At 37.4% G+C, this 22210-nt stretch overlaps 2 protein-coding genes across 3 annotated transcripts; both read right to left on the minus strand.

Moving 5' to 3' along the window:
- Nucleotides 1–677: 677 nt before the first annotated feature.
- Nucleotides 678–13660, minus strand: LOC128216689 (glutathione S-transferase Mu 4-like). 2 transcript variants are annotated; one of them, XM_052923333.1, is made up of 7 exons: nucleotides 13482–13660; nucleotides 6384–6459; nucleotides 5599–5669; nucleotides 3915–3996; nucleotides 2410–2510; nucleotides 2026–2121; nucleotides 678–1227 (listed from the first exon to the last, which is right to left on the minus strand). In XM_052923333.1, the coding sequence occupies exons 1-7, from the start codon at nucleotides 13512–13514 to the stop codon at nucleotides 1033–1035; spliced, it is 654 nt and encodes a 217-aa protein (XP_052779293.1). In that variant the 5' UTR covers nucleotides 13515–13660; the 3' UTR covers nucleotides 678–1032. The 2 variants fall into 2 exon arrangements, with proteins under 2 accessions (XP_052779293.1, XP_052779294.1); XM_052923334.1 differs by lacking the exon at nucleotides 13482–13660 and adding an exon at nucleotides 9444–9592.
- A 3866-nt stretch (nucleotides 13661–17526) lies between these two features.
- LOC128218363 (uncharacterized) lies at nucleotides 17527–19345 on the minus strand. Its single transcript, XM_052926022.1, has 2 exons — nucleotides 19268–19345; nucleotides 17527–19121 (listed from the first exon to the last, which is right to left on the minus strand). The coding sequence occupies exon 2, from the start codon at nucleotides 19111–19113 to the stop codon at nucleotides 17746–17748; it is 1368 nt and encodes a 455-aa protein (XP_052781982.1). The 5' UTR covers nucleotides 19114–19121; nucleotides 19268–19345; the 3' UTR covers nucleotides 17527–17745.
- Nucleotides 19346–22210: the final 2865 nt, after the last annotated feature.

The following is a 22210-nucleotide window of genomic DNA, read 5'->3' on the forward strand; positions in this document are numbered from 1 at the left end:
CACTGCCACATCATAACAGTATTGCATCAGCCTGACCTAGTCTCATATGGGTACCACTGCCACATCATAACAGTATTGCATCAGCCTGACCTAGTCTCATAGGGGTACCACTGCCACATCATAACAGTATTGCATCAGCCTGACCTAGTCTCATAGGGGTACCACTGCCACATCATAACAGTATTGCATCAACCTGACCTAGTCTCATATGGGTACCACTGCCACATCATAACAGTATTGCATCAGCCTGACCTAGTCTCATAGGTGTACATCATAACGGTATTGCATCAGCCTGACTTAGTCTCATATGGGTACCACTGCCACATCATAACAGTATTGCATCAGCCTGACTTAGTCTCATATGGGTACCACTGCCACATCATAACAGTATTGCATCAGCCTGACCTAGTCTCATATGGGAACCACTGCCACATCATAACAGTATTGCATCAGCTTGACCTAGCCTCATAGGGGTACCACTGCCACATCATGACAATATTGCATTAGCGTGACCTAATGTCATATGGGTACCGCTGCCACATCATTTTATTTGCAGATCATAGGAGTCTCTTTGCTTCAACAAGCCAGCCGGGTCTACCCGGACAGAAGGTTTCTTCATGCAGAAACAACTTCAATTTTCAGAAAATAGGTATTTACCAGTGCAGAAGGTCAACACATATCAGTTTACAGTTTATTTTAGAACTGTACTCACTCAAGTTATAACAAACAATAACCTTACAACCATTGGATTCGTTGAAAATGATAATACTTATATATATATATATATATATAAGTAATACTTGAATGAATACAAATTATATTTTTTTATAACTCTGCATGTATGTATAGAATATTTCTGACGGCATGTTGACTACAAAATCTAACTAAAGAAAACTAGAACTGTAAACCTAAATCAACCAAACTAATAACGTTTTGCCAACTATCTATTCTATGGCTGGTAGCATTTAAATTATCCGGGTTTTAAACGCTAAGATAACGTTAACTTAATGTCGTATCCAAGAAACATGTTGATCATTTGAACGCGGCAGATTTGTTGTTGATGGGCATATTTTTCACTTTATCCTGCGCCAGGTATTCTTTGACTTTTGGCAGCTGAGAAAACCTCTGCAGGAAAGCCTTAAGTTTCGGGCAAGCGTCAAGGCTGTCGGCCTTCATTCTCAGATGCTGGTCCAGTAACTCGTACATAGGGAAATCTGCTACAGTCGGCTGTAAATATCAAACATAAAGATACGTTAATAGGTAGTGTATATAGTGTCCACCTTTAATTAAAGATATTTTGATACTGGGTAAGTCGTCGACTCCTACTGGATTCTTAAGATTCCGTTTGATTCCTTGAAAGTCTACGACCCTTACTTAATTCTTAAAACGCCCATGAAACTACACAACTCCAGTTATAACTTATGCAACGGTCGCAGTATAACCAGACTCAAAGAGTTCATTTCAAATGTGCATTTAATTTGTTCATAATGAACAAGTGTACAGATTTTTATGCTTGTATATCAAACGGTGTTAAATCAACATGGCTAATACAAGTGTTTGTGAGATGGTGGGAACAACAACGGTTGAACTGGTATGGTGTCCGCATCTCATTCAATGAAAGTAAACGGGATTTTCCCACAGAGACATTGGCGACGTTCTTTTTAAATTTTGTTTCATTTAGATATATTCATATAAAATAACTTAAAAACAACATCAACCAGTAGCAATCGACATACACATTTTCAGAAGCATTACTAATGGTAAATCAGCAAAAAGCGTTTTATTCCACACTTTTAGCTATATATATGAACACAACATCTCCTATTTGAACTTCCGTTGACGTGTTTATACTATTGTTACTAGGTTATTTTTGATATTTGACTGTGTAAATCATGACAGCGTCCCTTAATTACATTTCAGATTTATAGAAGATCAAACCTCATTCACAATTTAATGTATATATTAATGTATATACATAAATGTATTGGATTATTGATAAATGGCAGGAATCACTACTGTTCAAACCTTATTCCCGACGAACCAGTCGTTGTTCCCAAGCTTCTTTTCAAATAGCGCCAACATTGGCTGGACGTTCTTGAAGTAGTCCTCTTTCAAGCTCTCCTGCAACGATATATGGGTTCTGTTATGTGACTATCGGTGCCACAAGGTGCTCTTAACTAGAGCTAATTGTTACGTGTACTCCAAAAATAGTCTGGAGTTGGTCTACACGCTGGTAATGGTGTTTAGGCATAGAGATCGCACACAATGGAAACACATACATGTAGTTCTTTCCTCATTTCCTATGGTAAAGACACTAAAGACATATTCTATTTTTATCAAGTTTTCCCTGTATGTTAGTGTCAACCATAAGTTTTTTTTAAATATGACGGTATCAAATTTTTTCCATACGTAGTCTTTATTGTAACAGAGCCGAACAACGCCATTCCTCAGGTCCATTGCCTGGTCCAGCATGAAATCAACATACGCTTTCTCCGTATCATTTGCGCCGTCTGAAAACAGATAATAAGGGGTCATACCAATGATACAGATAAATGGACACTCGATATCATGCGGACCATACATCGACATTTATAAAACATATTTAGTCCTTTCCTAACTTAATTCATTAAGTACCTCACTTATTAAATATTTACAATAAATTATTAACTATCTAAAAATACTGAAATACTTTATTTTCACTGATTTGATTGAATATACATACTAAACAACACATTTAACTTCTTCTGATTCGACAACAAACATTTTAGGAAATTTACTTACATATCATTACTGCCCAGTACAATGTATGTATTATTAATGTTTTGCAACTGTGTATTAAATAAAGACCCAAACTTAACATCAAATCATCTGAAGGGGCGAGATTGCCGCTTGGACGTCATTTTCTGATAATTGAGCGGTTGCGAAACTTGACTGGGTACGTTAACATGTGTTTCTACATGTGTGCTCTATGTCATACGGGTACGTGTACATGTATATGTACATGTGTGCTCATGTGGACGGCTGAGTGTGTTCTACGTCATACAGATGCGCGTACATGAGGACGTCTGTGTATGTTCTACGTCATGCAGATGCGTGTACATGTGGACGTCTGTGTATGTTCTACGTCATGCAAATGCGTGAACATGCCGACATCTCAGTGTGTTCTACGTCATGCAGATGCGTGTACATGAGGACGTCTATGTATGTTCTACGTCATGCAGATGCGTGTACATGTGGACGACTGAGTATGTTTTACGTCATGCAGATGCGTGTACATGAAGACGTCTGTGTATGTTCTACGTCATGCAGATGCGTGTACATGTGGACGTCTGTGTATGTTCTACGTCATGCAGATGCGTGTACATGTGGACGTCTGTGTATGTTCTACGTCATGCAGATGCGTGTACATGAGGACGTCTGTGTATGTTCTACGTCATGCAGATGCGTGTACATGTGGACGTCTGTGTATGTTCTACGTCATGCAGATGCGTGTACATGAGGACGTCTGTGTATGTTCTACGTCATGCAGATGCGTGTACATGAGGACGTCTGTGTATGTTCTACGTCAAGCAGATGCGTGTACATGAGGACGTCTGTGTATGTTCTACGTCATGCAGATGCGTGTACATGAGGACGTCTGAGTATGTTCTACGTCATGCAGATGCGTGAACATGTGGACGTATGTGTGTGCTCTTTGTCACACAGGTACGTGCACATTGAACACGTTAAAAGTTATAGGATCGATAGCACGAGGAACGTGGTTAAGGCGGTACCAGTGAGTCTACCAATACTATTTGAAAGAGAAAATTCGCAAACAACATTTAAACTCAACTGCAATTTTAGCCTGTACCTATAGCTGCACATACATGTTCACGTACACATCGTGTTTCGCAACCTTTCGGAACATTATATACCTAGTTTATGCTTCCTGGCCACGTGCTTCAGAATGGCATTGCTTTGGGTGATTTTCACATCTCCGTCGATGTAGTACGGCAACTGTATTTATTAAAAACATACTGTATGTAGTTCATGTTTACAATAAAGATTTCTAAAAGCACTTTCAGGACAACACGAGCGCAAACTGTCATACAAAATGCCCGTCCTAATTTTAGGACACCTAGTTTGGTGATAACTGGTTGTACCTTAAGCCAAATGTAGAGAGCCGTCACTGTAAATTCAGTTTTTACCAATTCAAGGGTCATAACTCTGGAGTGACTGAGACGACAAGGCTGGTTACCGACCTGGCCGAGATACTCATGCGATATGGCTGGTAAACGAACTTGTCCAAGAAATTATCCCAATACACATTTTACCTTATTTTGTGATGATTGGACAAATGCTTATAAAGTAATTGATCGGACAAGAACAATTATAAGTACATTTTAAAATGAATCGGCAATGAACTCTTGAATGACTTGAGCAATACGTCAAGTTATCAAATTTGTCCGATATATCGTAAGTTTTTTCCATAACTATACAAATTCTGACCAAATTTGGTGAAGATTTAACCTGGGGTTCTAAATTTACCAGTTCAATAACAAGACCAATTTTAGGTATTTTTTTATAATGAAAGAACTTTTGAGTGATAAGACCGACATGGCTGGTTATCGAACATTTCTATGGTACTTTGCCCATACACATTCTGACCAAATTTGATGATGCTTAAACAAGGGGAACATTTCTATGGTACTTTGCACATACACATTCTGACCAAATTTGATGATGCTTAAACAAGGGGAACATTTCTATGGTACTTTGCCCATACACATTCTGACCAAATTTGATGATGCTTAAACAAGGGGAACATTTCTATGGTACTTTGCCCATACACATTCTGACCAAATTTGGTTATTATTACACAGTCTTTTAAAGTTATTGATCGGACAACACACTAGACGATGCCCGCTCGCCCGTATGCCACAGGTGACACAAGAGATGATTGTCAAACATATTGCTTCCCTAATCTCCGCGTTGACAGGAATACTCGGACAATTGAATAACATGTGAATGGACCAAAATGTCAGCTGTTTTGACCTTATGACCTCAGAATCAATAGGGGTCATATATTGGTCACGCCCTACCTCAACGTTAAGTTTGAGGACGGTTGGAACATGCATTGCCAAGTATACATTCGGACAAGATTGTTACCTTCAATGTCATTATGACATTTGTCTTTGGGCCCAATGACCCCAAAATCAAATTAATAACAGGGGATATCTATTGGTCACGCTGAACCTCCACGTCAAGTTTGGGGACCGTCAAGCACTAGTGGATTGGCGTGGGAGGGGGCGTTGTGTGTGTGGGTAGAGTGTCGCTCTACTTCTCCTATGTTTATTCTTAATCAGAAAGAGTTTACCAGATCTACTAGAAATGTTTTGTTTATTCTTGTAGCAATTCAAGTAAACTACGTACTATTTCGTAAATATTTGCTAAAACGAGGTGTGTTTTCTTGATGTAAACATATACCAGTATTCGATCGATATGTCAGTACGGGTGTTAACTGGGCAATTAATATATTTAAATTAAACATTGCACAACCTTTTCAAATATGTGGTTTTTGCTGCAAGCAACTCAGATGTACTATACATTCATACATACATTAGGAAAGTCAAGAATGTCATTGAAAGATGGTTTGACGTCCGTCCAAGCTGCTCGACTGAGTTCCGGAGCTATAAAAAAGACACATATTGTTTGTACAACAGTTAAGCATGGATCATAAGAAGAAATTGACTTGCAACAGCTTGTGATAATATATGTGTAAAGATAAACTGAAGCAAGCAAGTCAGTCTTTGATGCATGTATTTTATGTATTTTTTGTATTTCAGTTAAGAAATAAAATAAACATATCCAAATTTCATCTCAACAGTGACACGTTGTCCTAAGCCCTTAGGATATTCAATACTGTTAACCTAATGATACGTGGTAGGGAGTATACTGAACAATCGGACAATCCATATTTAGCACCGCTAACCAGATGATAGGTGGTAGAGGGCATACTGAACAATCGGACAATCCATATCCAGCACCGTTAACTTGATGCTAGGTGGTAGAGGGGATACTGAACAATCGGACAATCCATATTCAGCACCGTTAACCTGATGATGGGTGGTAGACGTTCCTGTACACCAGAGTGATGATGCTATGCGTACATAGCATCGAACCTCTGATGAATGGGAATGGTGGTAGAGGGTACACTGCACCTACAGACTTACATGTGTGACTACCGTAAACCTATTGATAGGTGGAAGAGATCGTCCAACACCATCGGACTCATCATATTGAATACAGTTTACACTGGTCAAATTTGTAACGTCAGAAAACAAGTGTCGTGGGTTTTACATGGACTTGTACTTCTAAAACGCAGGTTATTTGTTAATTCTCACCATCCCCTTGTTCATACTGCACGTCTTCAAACTCCTCCCCCGCGTATGTTAGGAGTAATCTGATTGGCTGAGCAAGCTGCAAAAAAAATTCGATTGTAGGTGTCCGTATAAACAATACAATTCAATACAATATGTTTATTCGCACAAAAAAACTTGCTTAGTTTATAGCGAGCTACAAACAGAAGGGTAGTGATATATGAGAATTAGTCTTATAATCTGATTGGTTTCCATGTTTGCTTGCCGAGTGAGTCTATTCCTAATAGAGGGATAGGGTATATATGTATCTTCCATGACCGTTAGTTGGTTCATCCCAACCCGAGCGTAGGGTGACCGTTAGTTGGTTCATCCCAACCCGAGCGTAGGGTGACCGTTAGTTGGTTCATCCCAACCCGGGCGTAGGGTGACCGTTAGTTGGTTCATCCCAACACGAGCGTAGGGTGACCGTTAGTTGGTTCATCCCAACACGAGCGTAGGGTGACCGTTAGTTGGTTCATCCCAACACGAGCGTAGGGTGACCGTTAGTTGGTTCATCCCAACCCGAGCGTAGGGTGACCGTTAGTTGGTTCATCCCAACCCGGGCGTAGGGTGACCGTTAGTTGGTTCATCCCAACCCGGGCGTAGGGTGACCGTTAGTTGGTTCATCCCAACACGAGCGTAGGGTGACCGTTAGTTGGTTCATCCCAACCCGAGCGTAGGGTGACCGGTAGTTGGTTCATCCCAACCCGAGCGTAGGGTGACCGTTAGTTGGTTCATCCCAACCCGAGCGTAGGGTGTTTTGTGGAAACGAGGTTTACCGAGAAGACAACACTTTTAAACTTAGCTGATGCGACTCGTTAGACATCAATTTGTTGAACGACATAAATTTATACATATTAATTCATATTTTTTTCAACATAATTTATGCACTATTGAAAACCAGTTTAAGGAACAAAATCGCTCCTAAGATTCTTGTTTGATGAAACGGAACATATATTTTATTTTATTTTTAAAGCAAACAGTCAACTGTCAAACAGATTTTAATGAAAGGCAGCAGAAGTCAGACATACTAACACACTATTAGACGAACAAACACACAATAATACATATGAGTACGAACAATCAGTCACGCGAACAGTCAGACATACGATTAATAAGGCGGACGAACAATTAGAAAAACAAACACGTAGACAAAGGAACAGTCAGACATGCAACAGTCAGATATACGAACACACAATTAGACGAACAATCACTATAACAGACAAACAATCAAACATACGAGCAATCAGACAGACAAACAATCGGACAGACGAACAGACTGACGAACAATCAGACATACAAACAGGCAGACGAACAATTAGACTCACGAACAGGCAGACGACCAATCAAACAGAAGAACAGACTGACGAAAAATCAGACAGACAAACGAACAATCAAACGGACGAATAATCAGGACGAACAATCAGATAGACGAACAATTAGACAGACGACCAATAAGACAGACGAATTAGCAGGCGCTCGTACAATCATACAAACGAACAATCAGAAATTAACAATTAGACAGACAGACAAACAATCAGACATATTAACAGACAGACCAGGGGGTCCAGGAATTGACTAAGGGAAGGGCCGTAACTTCGGGCCACAACCTTTTTCGACATTCGCCCTTTCCCCAGAACTGAAATTCGGATAGTTAAAACAGATGGCATTGAAATGTTTAGACAATACTTAGTCCAAAATGGTGTTATTTGAGCTTATTTTATTATATTTTTCTCCGATTATGACATAAAAAGTAAACTTGACTGCTTTTTAGCAGGGGGGGGGGGCGCTGGGTGCGCCCCTCCCCATGGATCCACTAGTGCAGTCAATGGACAATCTTCCAAAGGACCAAACATACATGTATATAAACAAACAGGCAAACGAAAAACAAGACAACTAAACGGACAGGCGTGCAGGCATGCAAAATATGAACAGATAGATCTATATAGTTATACAACATCAATCAGGCGCGAAGCTGCCTATACGCGAGTACGCGGCTCAATCCACACGAACTGACAAAGTAAACAAAAAACAAAGCAGCCAAAGTTGCAGTATGCATACTTGACTAAACTGTACATTTTCCAGTATCAAATACAGCAGGTCAGAACGCCCACAATTCACCAGATTGCACCATGGTTTTCAAACATTTCAGAGGGGTATGCCCCCGGACCCCCTAGCACAATTATGAATCTACATGAAAAGGGGGCTAGCTACGCTCTTGTCAATATAAAAAAAGATAAAAGTTTAGATTAGGTTAGAGAATGGTGTGTGGAAAGACAGACGCACACAGCAGAGAAGAAGGAAAGAATGTCTTAAGAGATTAGTTAAAACTAGGCAAGATAAACACAATAACCTTCTAGAAGGACTGTATCTGTGTACACAAAGATAATGACAAACTGTGGTGAAGTCCTATATACACACAGTGAGTTCACAACGTAGGCATATATATACATGTTTATTTTCCATCTTTACTGCGACACTCTTATCAATACATACAACGTCCTACTAAACAAAGCATTGATGGAAAATATTAATTACTATTAACAATATTATAACTGTGTATTTAATAGCTGAAAACGCCCAAAAAATAAATGATTGGTGAATGCTGAAAGATTTACTGCGATTTACTATGGTCTCATAAGGTAGCAATACCGTGTTTTCTGTACATTTCTTTTAAATTAAACTCGCCATCCTTCATAAGAACCACTATTTTCGACATTTGTTCATCCTTTTTGGTATATTAAAACAAATGTATTAAACGTGTTAAATCTTATTTAGGAATAATAGTGCGTCTTTAAAGCGTGTTATATGATTTATGTTGATAAATATCATTGCTTAACAAGTTTAACTAGTAATTGTGCGGCAAAAAATGTACCCGAGTAGTAACTTAACAAATAAAAAACAACGTTTTCAGAACATGATGAGCTTTGAAAAGCCTACCAAACTCAGAAAAACTTTTTTACATGAGTCCGTCAATGAAATAAAAGCACAGCTACAATCAATCAATACTATAATATATAATCAATTTAAAGCAATGTAACATACCCCGCGAATTTTCCAGTAAGCAAATGTCGGCATCTTAAAGCTTTAAATAACACCGCTGCACGTTTTTCGAAACCTTAAGACTAGATTATGACCTCGTTCAGACAAACGAGTGCGTTAGCTGTATGATGTTTATCTCTGTAGATCTGTGTGCAGTGTGTTTGTGTATACCACGTGATATTTTACGTCATTTGTACGCTACAACAGAAGGCAACAGTTAGCGAACCCACAACCTCTATGGTGTGAGGCTGACACCTTATCATTAGACCACTCTACATGTACAGCTCGAAACGAAGACTTAAATCAAAGATAACTTTTCTTTTACAACACCATTTCTAAATGAAACAAAGGGCAGTCTATGGCGCTTAAAGGACCACGACTTCGATTTATTACCGAAGTTTGATAAGGTGATTAGTTTCTTCAAACACTTCGACAAACCATTTTCCAAAACATTGTTTTGACAGTGTCTGATAGACGGCCGTATTGTGAAAAGGGATTGTCGAACTTTTAAGTTTTAAGAAACTTAACTCTCAATTAAACTCGGTAAAAGACCGAAGGCGGTGCTATAAATGTAAGCGGCGTAGACTGCGCTATTTTTCATTTATAATTAAAATGGTAAAAATAGGAAAGTGATCTTTGTTCAAGGTCTTCATTCGAAGAAAAATATTGCCTTCCGACGTAGCATTTATGACGCATTTTATCATGTGGTATACACACACTTTCATAAAATATTCAATCATCGTATACATGTCGGCGGCACCCAAAATTTAAATCGTCCAGGTTTACTTTTATTTCAATATAGCAGAAAAAAACTAATAAAATACGCCCAAATTGCACCCTTTCGGACTAGAAATTGTTAAAAGATTTCTACGGGGAGTACACTCCTGCCAACACTTTAAACCATAGAAATATCTGTTCTGAGGAAGGGGCGCAAATCAAAAGGTTACTCTTACGTCGAACGGATAAAAAGGTACAAAAACGAACGTCAATAAAAATCGAGTGACAGGCATTGTACAAAAATCTAACGACACCACGTGCTCAAAACCAGACTTGTACACAATCATATTTTCATGTTTCGAGAGTTATTACTCTGAAACCCTACCCATTTACGAACATTGGACGGGATGTTCCGTTTGGATATACTCCGAAAGCGCCAGGGGTGTTTAAAGCATCCACGCCGGTCTTCAGACCGCCAAACAGTACACCGCCCCTTTTCAATTATCTAATAGAATGTGTAACGCTTTGATATCATAATTGTAAAAAAGTACCAAAATGTAAAAAAAAATGTGTCGGAGACCGGGTTCGAACCCGCGTCGCCAAAATTGAAATCTAGCGGCTTACTCACTAAGCTACAAAGGCATATTCTAAGCGGGTGACATAATTAAGCAATACACCTACCTCGGTAATATCACGCAGAAGGAATGAAATCTACCTGGTAGACATACCCAGTAATCTTTTTTAATGGAAAAATACGAAATAACTGCTAAACTTATAAATTGTAAACTATGTGGTACTTCAGTTAGTAAGTTTCAATGCATTGTACACATCGATGCCAAGTTTATGTCAGTTTTCGACAATTTTCTTTCCCCCCCGCTATTTTATCATACGTGAGACAGCCCCTTTAAAGTAAAAGTTATTCAATATGACATTATATTTTTTTCTATAAGAAACATGAATTTCAATACATTTGCATCTTTTTACAATTTAGAAAATCATGATTCCTTGTGTAAAAATGTAACTGGTAATAAGTCACATAACACGAAGAAGGCCGACATAGCTGTGCTAATGATATACACAAGAAAGCATTTTGAAGTCATTAAAAAAATCAACATATAGGTTATACGTATAGGTTTATCAATGGATTTATTTCACTTTACGAAGATGTCTTGTTAACACATGTTCCTCCAATTGATTTAAAGGTAATACTTATGACGAATGCGACTTTTTGAAGATATGGAGCATGATTTCGAGATTGGTAAAAGTTTTATAATAGGGGATCTTAATAGTAGAACTTTTAAGTAAAGATTTCCTTTTCTTTGGCACGTATAAAGTTAACATGCCTACCAGCTGTCAGATTTTTATTTATCCTTCACTACGTGTTTCTAGAAGACATGTGCTGATGATGATGATGATGTGATGATGATGATGATGATGATGATGATGATGATGATGAGGAGGAGGAGGAGGAGGAGGAGTAGGAGTAGGAGTAGGAGAAGGAGTTCTATGGTAGAAGTCAAAATCGCATGTACACACGAGTCCTTTAATGAGTATGAAAGCACAATTTAAATCGAAGACAAAGGGAAACTGTTCTTACCCACGAGTTTTCCAGTAAGCTAAAGTCGGCATCTTTAATAACACCTGCGTTCGTTAAGCAATACCTTTAAATTAAAACCAACTTGTGACCTTGGCATCACAAGTATAAGATTAAACCAGTGCGTTTGGTCATATCGGCGCATGTATAACAAATTATCACTAGCGGGCCCAGGGGAAGGGGGAGCCCGGCACAAACCGCGCCCCCCCACTAAATTTAGCAAAGTTTCATTTCGATATAGGATTAAAAAAAAGTTATAAAATACGCCCGAAATGAACCATAACGGAGTAGCAATTGTGATTCCTGGGGGAGAACCCTCAAACCACTCTGCCAACACTTGAAAAACAAATTAATTTCGCTTCGGAGGGAGGGGCGCAAGTCAAAAGGTTGTATGCATTCTAACCAACCAGACTTCTTTGTATCTGAAATTTCGACTTCAATGAAGTCAGATTACTTATTTCATACAGATACTTAAATCATTCCGAGGTTCAGTCGAGCATGCCATTTGATGACGCTATCAATGATCTGAATAACTTCATAAATACTGCATAATTATACACAATGTAGTACCTATGATGGTGAACTATCTTGTGAATTGAGAAATCACCCGCGCCGTAACTTACGTCATAGAAGAGACACAACCCTTAAGGGGCTGTACTCCTTATGATGAAAAAGGAGAAAACTGACATAACTTGATATCGATGTGTACAATGCATTGATACTAACTATCTGAAGTACCACATAGTTTACAATTATATTTTTCCCCTATTTTTCCATTAAAAAAGATTACTAGGTATGTATACCTAGTAGAATTCATTCTTATGCGTGATTGGCTAGTCGATGTTATCACGTGATATTACCAACTTAGGTATATAGCTTATAATGTTCCAAAAGCTTAGGGTAAGCATTCGTAGCACAGTGGGTACAGCACTGAACTGCACATTTGGCAACACGGGTCTCCGATTAGATTTTTCTTACAATTATGATATCAAAGAGTAAAACATTTTATTAAATAATTGTCCTGAGACTCGTTACAGGAAAAAAAATGGTGCCAATCTGATGTATAGTCTCTTTAATGGGATTATAGTCCATTAAGACTATAGGGATGCTATACCGCTCATTTACAAAAGTTCGCTCAAATGTACGCGGGTCTGGGAAACAATTTGGTCGAACTTAAAATAAACAAATATGAAACCGACATGATAGTGGGATAGCTACGCCCCTGTCAATATAAACAAGATAAAAGTTTAGGTTGAATGTCTTAGGGTGCGCATTTGGTTATAAAATGGTGTGTGTGTCAAGACAGACGCACAAAACAGACACGCAGAGACGAGTTAAAAGAATGCAAGATAAACACAATAACCTTCTAGAAGGACTGCATGTATGTACACAAAGATAATGACAAAGCGTGGTAAAGTAATATAATCACACAGTGAATTCACAACGTAGGCATGCACAGGTTTATTTCTATCTGTAAAGCGTGTTTTATGATTTATATTGATAAATATAATTGCTTAACATTCTTAAGTTAAATAATTGTACAGCAAATGTACCCGAGTCACGAGTAGATCTAACTAAACAAAAAAGACATCGTTTTCAGAACACGATGAACTTTGAAAAGCCTTCCACACTCAGAAAAACCTCTTTACATAAGACGTCAATGATATAAAAGCACAGCTACATTCAATCAATACTAAAATATATAATTAATGAAAAGCAATGTAACATACCCCGCGAATTTTCCAGTAAGCTAATGTCGGCATCTTAAAGCTTTAAATAACACCTCTGCACGTTTGTCGAAACCTTAAGACTAAATTATGACCTTGTTCAAACAAACGAGTGCGTTAGCTATGATGTTTATTTCTGTAGATCAGTGTGCCCTGTACGCTGTTAATATAAGCAGCGAGGTCGTATCGACCTATACATAGCCGGTTTAAGGCAGCCAAGTGAATGTACAACCCTTAAACTTCCTGTATTGTATATTTCATAAAAAAAAGTTGTACAGATTTATTTAAGATTTATCATTCGTTAAGGCTCAAGTTATTGGAAGATTTTCTCCATGACATAAATATTTGTATATATATTTACTAGTGTACAAAATTGATTATTGTATCATCGTATTGATGTCGGATAATAATACAATGGAATTACAAGCGGATTCAGGGCGGAAGGCGCACCATCCACCCCCCCACCCCTTTAAATCGTCCAAGTGTACTCTATATTTCAAGTTAGGAGAAAAAAAGTAATAAAATACGCCTAAAATGAACAATTTCTGACTACAAATTGTTAAAATTACCTTCTGCCAACACATTTGAATGAAATGCATTGTACGATTAAGTTACATAATTGCCATTCGCGCGGTATCGTTGATGCTGTGCTAACCGCACAGAATACAGAATGCACCATGTTGTCCTAGGTCGTCTGATACGGTCTGTAGTAATTCCAGTTAAAATAATACCATTGTTATGTACATGATTGTTCAGTTCTATTATAAAATAGCCTTTCAGTACACAAAATTTCATGTATTGCCGCTTAAAACATTTCATTTTGCCCCTCACCCTCCTCCCCATTGTAAAATTCAAACACACTTTACATTTTCAGTTATAGAAAGGGCTTTATCCCAAATTGGCACAGACTGGGATCAGTATTAAGGAAAAGTTATATTCATGCATAAATGTCTGTTCATCAAAATATGTAGAGAGCGGACTTAATATGTTCCGCAGAGCACAAGAATGACAATGAACTCATTGTTGGTACAATTCTAGCGCTTGTTGAATCCCGTATATCAATAGTGCATTGTCTCCGCAACATTGTTGTTAAATGACTGTTAAATGACTGTAAAGCAATGTCTGTAAAGTCAGCTGTATGAGAATAAGGACGGAATAGGAACTCGACATTATACTGGCTAAACGTCGGCAATTAACCATTATGCCGACATCGGCCCTATGTTGAGCCGTGTTGCACGTCCGACATCGGCCCCATGTAAATGCCGATGTCGGGCTGACAAAGTGTTCCATATCGGGCATGTCGGGCCAACTTGAATTTTGACCGCGCTGAAAGTTAACCAAGAGGTAATTTTTCAACGGATGACTGATCAATGTTTAACCTTGAAAACTGTTCCGACCATTTATTATTGACCCTTGATGGACTTGTTAAAATTACCGCCATAAATTGATCAACGGCGGTATTCATTATTAACTACTGGTACAGTACCGAATGATAACACAGAAGTCTTCTTCTCAGTCTTAAACATTTTTATTGTCGATTTGTTGGTTTTAAAACCATAGCTTGCAAACAAAAATAGCAGTTATCACTCGGCAATCAATTACACGGAAAAGAATAATAGCATTGCCATTTTTTTCACCAAAGAGATGATAAACTCGTTATCATCATTTGACCGCCCATCCAACAATGTCTTCGAACCAAATTTTTTGGCACTTCAAAGAGTTTCGTTTGTCACCTCGCAGTTCTTTGAAGGACGATTAAAATGAAACCGCTGCAAACTGTACATGTATGGCTGCTCTGTGGGTGTATGAGCCCGTCTCAGATTCAGTAGTTAGTTCCATGTGATCATATATATATCACATATATATATATTTTTCTGGAAGCCCACCCCCCAATTTTGATTTTAACGCGAGTATTCGTTACGTAAAATCGAATGTGGTACGAAGTGCACTATATCTCATATTAAAATATATTCAACGTTTTTTTCCAGAATAGTTTTAGCAAAACATTAGGTTTCAAATATGATACTTTTTGGAATATAACTCAACACTATAAACTACAAGAGTTCATGGTTGTGTTGTTTATTGCGTAATAACATGCAAGTATGTGATATTTTTACGGATATAGTTAAAACAACATTAATAAAGAAACTATTCTAAAATGTCATCATCTAAGAAAGCAGTAATAACTCAATGTACTGGAAGCACTGTATGGGACGAAACTGTACATTAAATGTGATGTTGCCTGGAGGGGCATGGAAATGAAAAGATAATATTTTCAGGGCTTATGAAATGTCCAGGGGTATGACACAATGGTGATGTTATAACGTTAAATGGACTCGCTCATGTTTTATTAAGAAAACTCCGTTCTCTGTTATGCAAATGAATACACGTATTTTGTCATAATTTAACATACGATATTAAAATTGCAGAAAATACAATTAAAGTATAAACTAATATTTTGGTTTTAGTGGGGTGCGAACCAAAGACGATAAAGTCAAGAATATATAGACAACCGACGCCTTACCCACTAGGCGACTCTGATTTATACAACAGAGATGGATATTTTGACCTTAGAAGAATACATTGGTAACATCACGTGATAATATCAATCAACCAATCACGCAACAACAAAATCGCTGAAAACCGTTAATAATATTGTCTTAGTCATGGACGATATTTAAGCAAATACAAAGCGGCGCCCCCTCCCCCCCCCCCACACCCCCTTCAAAGCCTCCAAGTTAATTTCTAAGTCGATATCGGAGACAAAAAGTCTTAAAATACGCTCAAAATGCACCATTTCTGACCTGATTTGTTAAAAATGTCTTGGTTGAGTCCCCCACCTTAAAAAATAAACCAGATAAATTCCGTTTATAAGGAAGGGGCGCATGTCAAAAGGTTGCGCCCCTACGTTACGCCCCTTCTAACGTCAATTCATGGAGCCAGCTCTTGTAAATGTGGCATTTTTTTACCTATCTTGAAATCCTTTAACGGAGAATTGTTAAAGCAGCATTCTCACAGATATGCCATGTTTACACCTTTTTTTATTTTTGGCCTTGGAAAGAGCAATTTTTGCGTAAATATCTGCAAACCAATGATATAAGATTGCTGACAAAAACTCAGATAGTAGACTTTCATATTTTCGTTTGAAAATTAATGTTTTTATATGGCTTAAACTGTTACTAACGGTTTAAGAAAAATGCATAAAACATCAGTTTTTGAACTTAACTATAAAAATCTACGATCTAATTTTCTGTAAGCAGTCTTATATAACTGGTTTCCATGGCTTTTCGCAAAAATTGGCTAGTTCCAAGACAAAAAAATAAAAAGCGGTCAAAACGTTCAATCTGTGAGAGTGCAACCTTAACATGTCTGTTATTAATAGCATACATATAACTTTATAATTGAAAACACATGCAAAACAATGACTATTGTACATGAAGACGCCATGTTTTTCAATGTAAAATAAGGTATTAATAAGGTATTGCCTTAACGATTTTTTGTGCACGTGAACTAATGGGAAACATTTGCCCAGTTATCTTTCTCTGGAGTTTGCAGTTGTATATTTTTTACGAAGAAAGAGTTTTAAATGATGCCTTAACTATGAATATTTAATTTATATTACCAGCCTCGTGTTTATATTACCGGTGTCGTTGAGCATGCTATGATCTATTTCTGGAGTGTATTTGCTAGGTATTTCTAATGTCATCACCAAACTTCGTGTTTTGTAAACCTTTTAATAATACATTTTTAAAGTGATTTTTTTTACATTTATATCCAAACATGTACTTATTTGGAACTCCAACTCAGTCCCCCATACACGTGTGTATGCGTACACATTTTATATGGCACAAGAAAATAATCGCACAAAACGTTAAATGATAATTTTATATGTATACGTTATTTAAGGAAACTGTCCGTGTATGTTGGGGGGTGGGGGGAGGGTATATGTAACCAGATATCAATCTTTTATATTTATTTCACGTCACAACAATTATTTTTTTTAACAAAAAATACCATGTGTGGTGTATGTATAGTGAGTTATGTAGAAACGAAAGTTACGAATAATTTATACATATTAAATAATACTCTTTATATACAATTATTTACAATATAATGCACTGTCTCAACTTATCGCATGAGCAAATGAATCAATTATATTAAGTTACTACAAACACACGTCACATAATATAAGAAAAACAAAACGGGTATTCACATCACAAACACCCGTTTTTACAACTTAAAGGTTATGTTTAATGTACGCAAATATTTAAATGGAAATCTGCACCCCTGCCCTTGTGACTTCCCGTTGCTCAGTGATACTCGACCGTCCATTCTTCCAGGCATAGTCGTATCTGGTAACGTATCTTCTCACCGCTGTCGTGACCTTGTCATTGTCAAGAAGCAGCCTTCTCATGAATACTTTACAATTGTTCTGCAGACACTTAGACAGTTGCTGCTGAATGTTGCGTCCGGAAAAGATGTTTCGCTCCCATCTTTTTTCAATACGAAATCCTCGGCGACACATTTTTCTGAATACCACATACTTCCTGCAGCGGTACTTTGGCTGAATAGCAACCTCATAGATAGCAGGGACTTTGGTTTTGCCGCTAAACAATTCTTTAACTCGGAAGCCACCAGCTTTTCTTGAAACGCAGGCTCCTCCGTCGATCTTGTTTGTGGACATCGCCAATTTCCAGGGACTCCAATTTAGTTGCCTCATCAGGAAATTGTTTTCGGGAACGTTTTCGCGTCGCAGTTTTGGGAGATTTTTATCAGCGAATTTATTGGCACTACTTTTGGGTCTCCTTAGGCGTTTAGGTGGGGTCTTGACTTTTGTTACAGAAGTTTTCTTTGCCATCACAGCCTTTGCTGTCAAAATTTTCTTGGCTTTAGTGAGTGGCTTGTCAGACTTTGATGACATGGCTGAATCAGTGTCCATTGGGGCCTTGTCCCTCAAGTCACCGAATAGCTTATCAATGTCTTTGTTGACTTTCCCGCATCGAGCGCGAACCTCCTTCTCATAGGAAGTGAACAGATCGTCACTCTTCTCACGATAGCAAACGGTCATCAAAAAGTCGAACACATTCTTGAAGTCGCTGAGCTTCAAATGCTGACCTCCAGTGCGTTTAGCAATATCGCCGTAGAAATGGTCAGCGCCGTAGCTTGCGCACTGGACACTGTAAATGCGAACGCCAATGCCAGCAAGAGCATCTGCCTCTTTCCTCCAGTCCAGTTTCAGCTTGTTTTGTGGATAGTTTGGCTCGTGGGGGTTACAGTCGCCAATCATGACGAGTGCCCTCTGTGTGCCCGGCGTCCAGGACAATTTGGTGCGAACCTCGTGAAGGACAAGCTCATAGCACTCATCGCTGTCGCCACCACCCGTGGGTTTCACATTTTGCACGAAATCCATGAGTTTTGTAATGTCAGTTGTGAGATCAACGTGTTTCGTAATGTAGTTATGCTTGTCGCAATAATCGCCGTGCGCGAAGATGCCGATCTTTATACCGGGGATGTCAGCCTGCAGCCTTTGTGCCATGTCCGATACACGCCCTCGAACTTCATTGAGGCAGCTGGACATACTTCCCGTCGTGTCGAATGAAAACACGATCTCCATGTTACCGTTTGGTAGAGCCATATTGAAGCCTTGAAAAAAAGAACACATTTTATAAATACTTCTCCATTGCATGTTTGCAATATCTAAACATAATTATTACAGAAGAAACAGCAAATACAATCTTACATACAATACTTTACGTTTAATAATACAATGAAAATCAGCATACATGTACCTTATTTTGTATATAAGGGGAAACTACTGTTCAAGCAATATTCTTCGAAGCTATTTTGGGTTATCCGTTAAGTGTTCGGAAGAATTGGTTTATTATACTGAAGCGCTATCACCGTATTTATACTACCGCAATGAACAAATTATCGCCACTGAGCATGCCCGTATCGACTTCATGAACAGACTCGCAAGCGGTATAAATAGTAACAGTGACGTTATCCTTCACAAATAGAACATGCTAATGATAGTGAATGCATAATTGTATACAGGTGACCTGGTTATAGGTTTTAACTAGGTGTATCTAATAATTATATGGTTCAACATGTATTCATTTAAGTATATTTATTTATATTTAAGAACTATAGTACATGTAGTAGGCAATTTATGATCATAACACACTAGAAACAACAGGGATATATCATTTCATTTTTAAAATGTCCTTAAAGTTGCACTCTCACAGATTGAACGTTTTGACAACTTTTTTATATTTTTTTAGGCTTGGAAAGAGCCAATTTATTCGAAAATGCATGGAAACCAGTGATCTAAGACTTCTGACAAACATTCAGACCGCAGATTTTTATATTTAAGTTCAAAAATTGATGTTTTATGCATTTTTCTTAAACCGTTAGTAACGGTTAAAGACATAAAACATTAATTTTCGAACAGAAATATGAAAATCTGCGATCTGATTTTTTGTCAGCAGTCATATACCACTAGTTTGCAGATGTTTATGCAAAAATTGGTTCATTCCAAGACACAAATTTTTTTTTGTCAAAACGGTAAATCTGTGAGAGTGCAGCTTTAAAGCTACACTCTCACAGGTTAATTTTTTACCTTTTTATTTTTGTCTCAGAATCAGCTGATTTTGGTATCAATAACTTCAATTCTGTCAGGTAAGATAAACAACAAAAAACGGCCAAAAAAATCCAATTTATTTAAGAAATATTATACCGAACAATTTTCATTACAATTCAATATTGACATAATTTTATTACTTCTCTTAGATTAATAAATATTTTCTAAACACAAAATTTTGATTTATTTTATAAAATCAACGAGAAAATCACAATGTATTACAACAAACACTATTTATTATATGTAATTGTATTGTAATTGTATTGTATAAATACGTATATAGGCATATTTCTTTATTGAATATAGATAGGAAACAATTGTCAAAAATTATTACAAACAGATTAAGTAATGTCTTGCCTGGTGTTATTGGTAGAAGCCAGACATGTTCGATTAAAGGTCGCTCTATTTTCGATTATGTGCATTTAATGAGAAATTTGGTTGATTATATCGGACAAAAAGACATTACTGCCTGCTTTATTAATTTAGATCAAGAAAAGGCGTTTGATAGAGTACATCTGTGTTGATATTATAAGGACGCTGAACACTACTGCAGTACAGTAAAATGTGAACGTTCTCTTTAAAATGGACATTTTATTACCTCCCTTAGATTTATAAATATTTTTAAACACAAAACCATGATTTATTTTTTTAAATCAACGACAAAAAAATCACAATTTATTATAAAAAATTACAAATTATTTTGTATAATTGTATTGTATGATTCCATATAGTTCAATACAATGTTCTGAAAGTTTACCGACATTTGCAAAGCAATTATCTTTATGTCCCCCTAAGCGCATAAAGACGAATTTTGGGTATCCTGCACATTGTAGGGTATAAAATTAAAGCAACCCATGTTAATCAATTGTTGAAACACATGCGAGTAAGATAAAAAAAACAAAAACAACACTTGTCTTTGAAAAGGGCAAGGGTATCGCACCCGGATCTCCTTACCAGTACCTCATTCTGTTTTTGAGCTCCACTAATATCTATAAAGGACTGGGTACACACTGGAACTACACTGACACGCCCTACCCTTAAATTGAACGAAGATCATTCCCGTGGATGGCAAGTCGAGGCCAAAAAACACTAAAGAAGAGACAAAACGCTACCTGGTACCCATATACTCATATCTTGTAAATATATATTTAAAATTCAGGAGAAATTGAGATCTACTTGTGTTGTTCTGTAATGAAGAATTTTCAAGTATGGATGTGTTTCTTGCTTTCAAACAGGAAGTAGTGTTTGTATTACTAGTATTATCGGAAAATTCCTCAAATGTGTGATGAATATGATCTGTGAAAGTACGGACTTACTTCATAACGGAAAACAGTTGACGATGAGTTTGTGTGTGAGATCACGTTGTCACTACGATTTTTTTACGATTTTTTACATGACAAATCCTTCAGATAAGAAGTGTCCCGTATAACACGTCTATTACAGTAGACTACCTCACCGCCTTTCTGATCCAATGGAGGCGTCTGCGCCAAAAAAATATATTTGTCTTGATGCTTCAGGACAACTCAGGGGTCTCAACCCCAAAATAGATCATTATTGCTTGATTTATGAAATAAACTAAACTAAACTAAACTATTGAGTTAGGTCTTTATTATAGGAATACTCTACACTCGGCCACGTATCGTAAATATGGTGTTGCTACATGTATATTGGGCATCAATACAATTATTTCACCGTTTGGTCTTGTTATAAACAACTAGTGAAATGTTATGAATGCTCATTATCTATGTCATGTTTCAAATGGAAATACCTCATTGCCATTTGTTTTTAAAACTTATTTTTTATTAAGATCAGTTTCCATGGAAACGACTATAAAAGCATAACATTCTTTCGGAGTAAACAACCTGGCAATTAGTGAAAAAAGCGATTCGGGTGTAAAATGCATATTTGGGGTAAAATTGTAAATTGATTTAAAATGTGAATATTGATGATGAAATGTGACGTATGGGATTTCATGTCCAAGTCACACCGTAGCAAATTTCATAGGAAATGTGACGTATGCAATTTCATGTCACATCGTAGCAAATTTCACAGGAAATGTGACGTATGCAATTACATGTCACACCGTAGCAGA

Source organism: Mya arenaria, chromosome 14 (genome assembly GCF_026914265.1).
Source record: "Mya arenaria isolate MELC-2E11 chromosome 14, ASM2691426v1".
Classification (NCBI taxonomy): Eukaryota; Metazoa; Mollusca; class Bivalvia; order Myida; family Myidae; genus Mya; species Mya arenaria.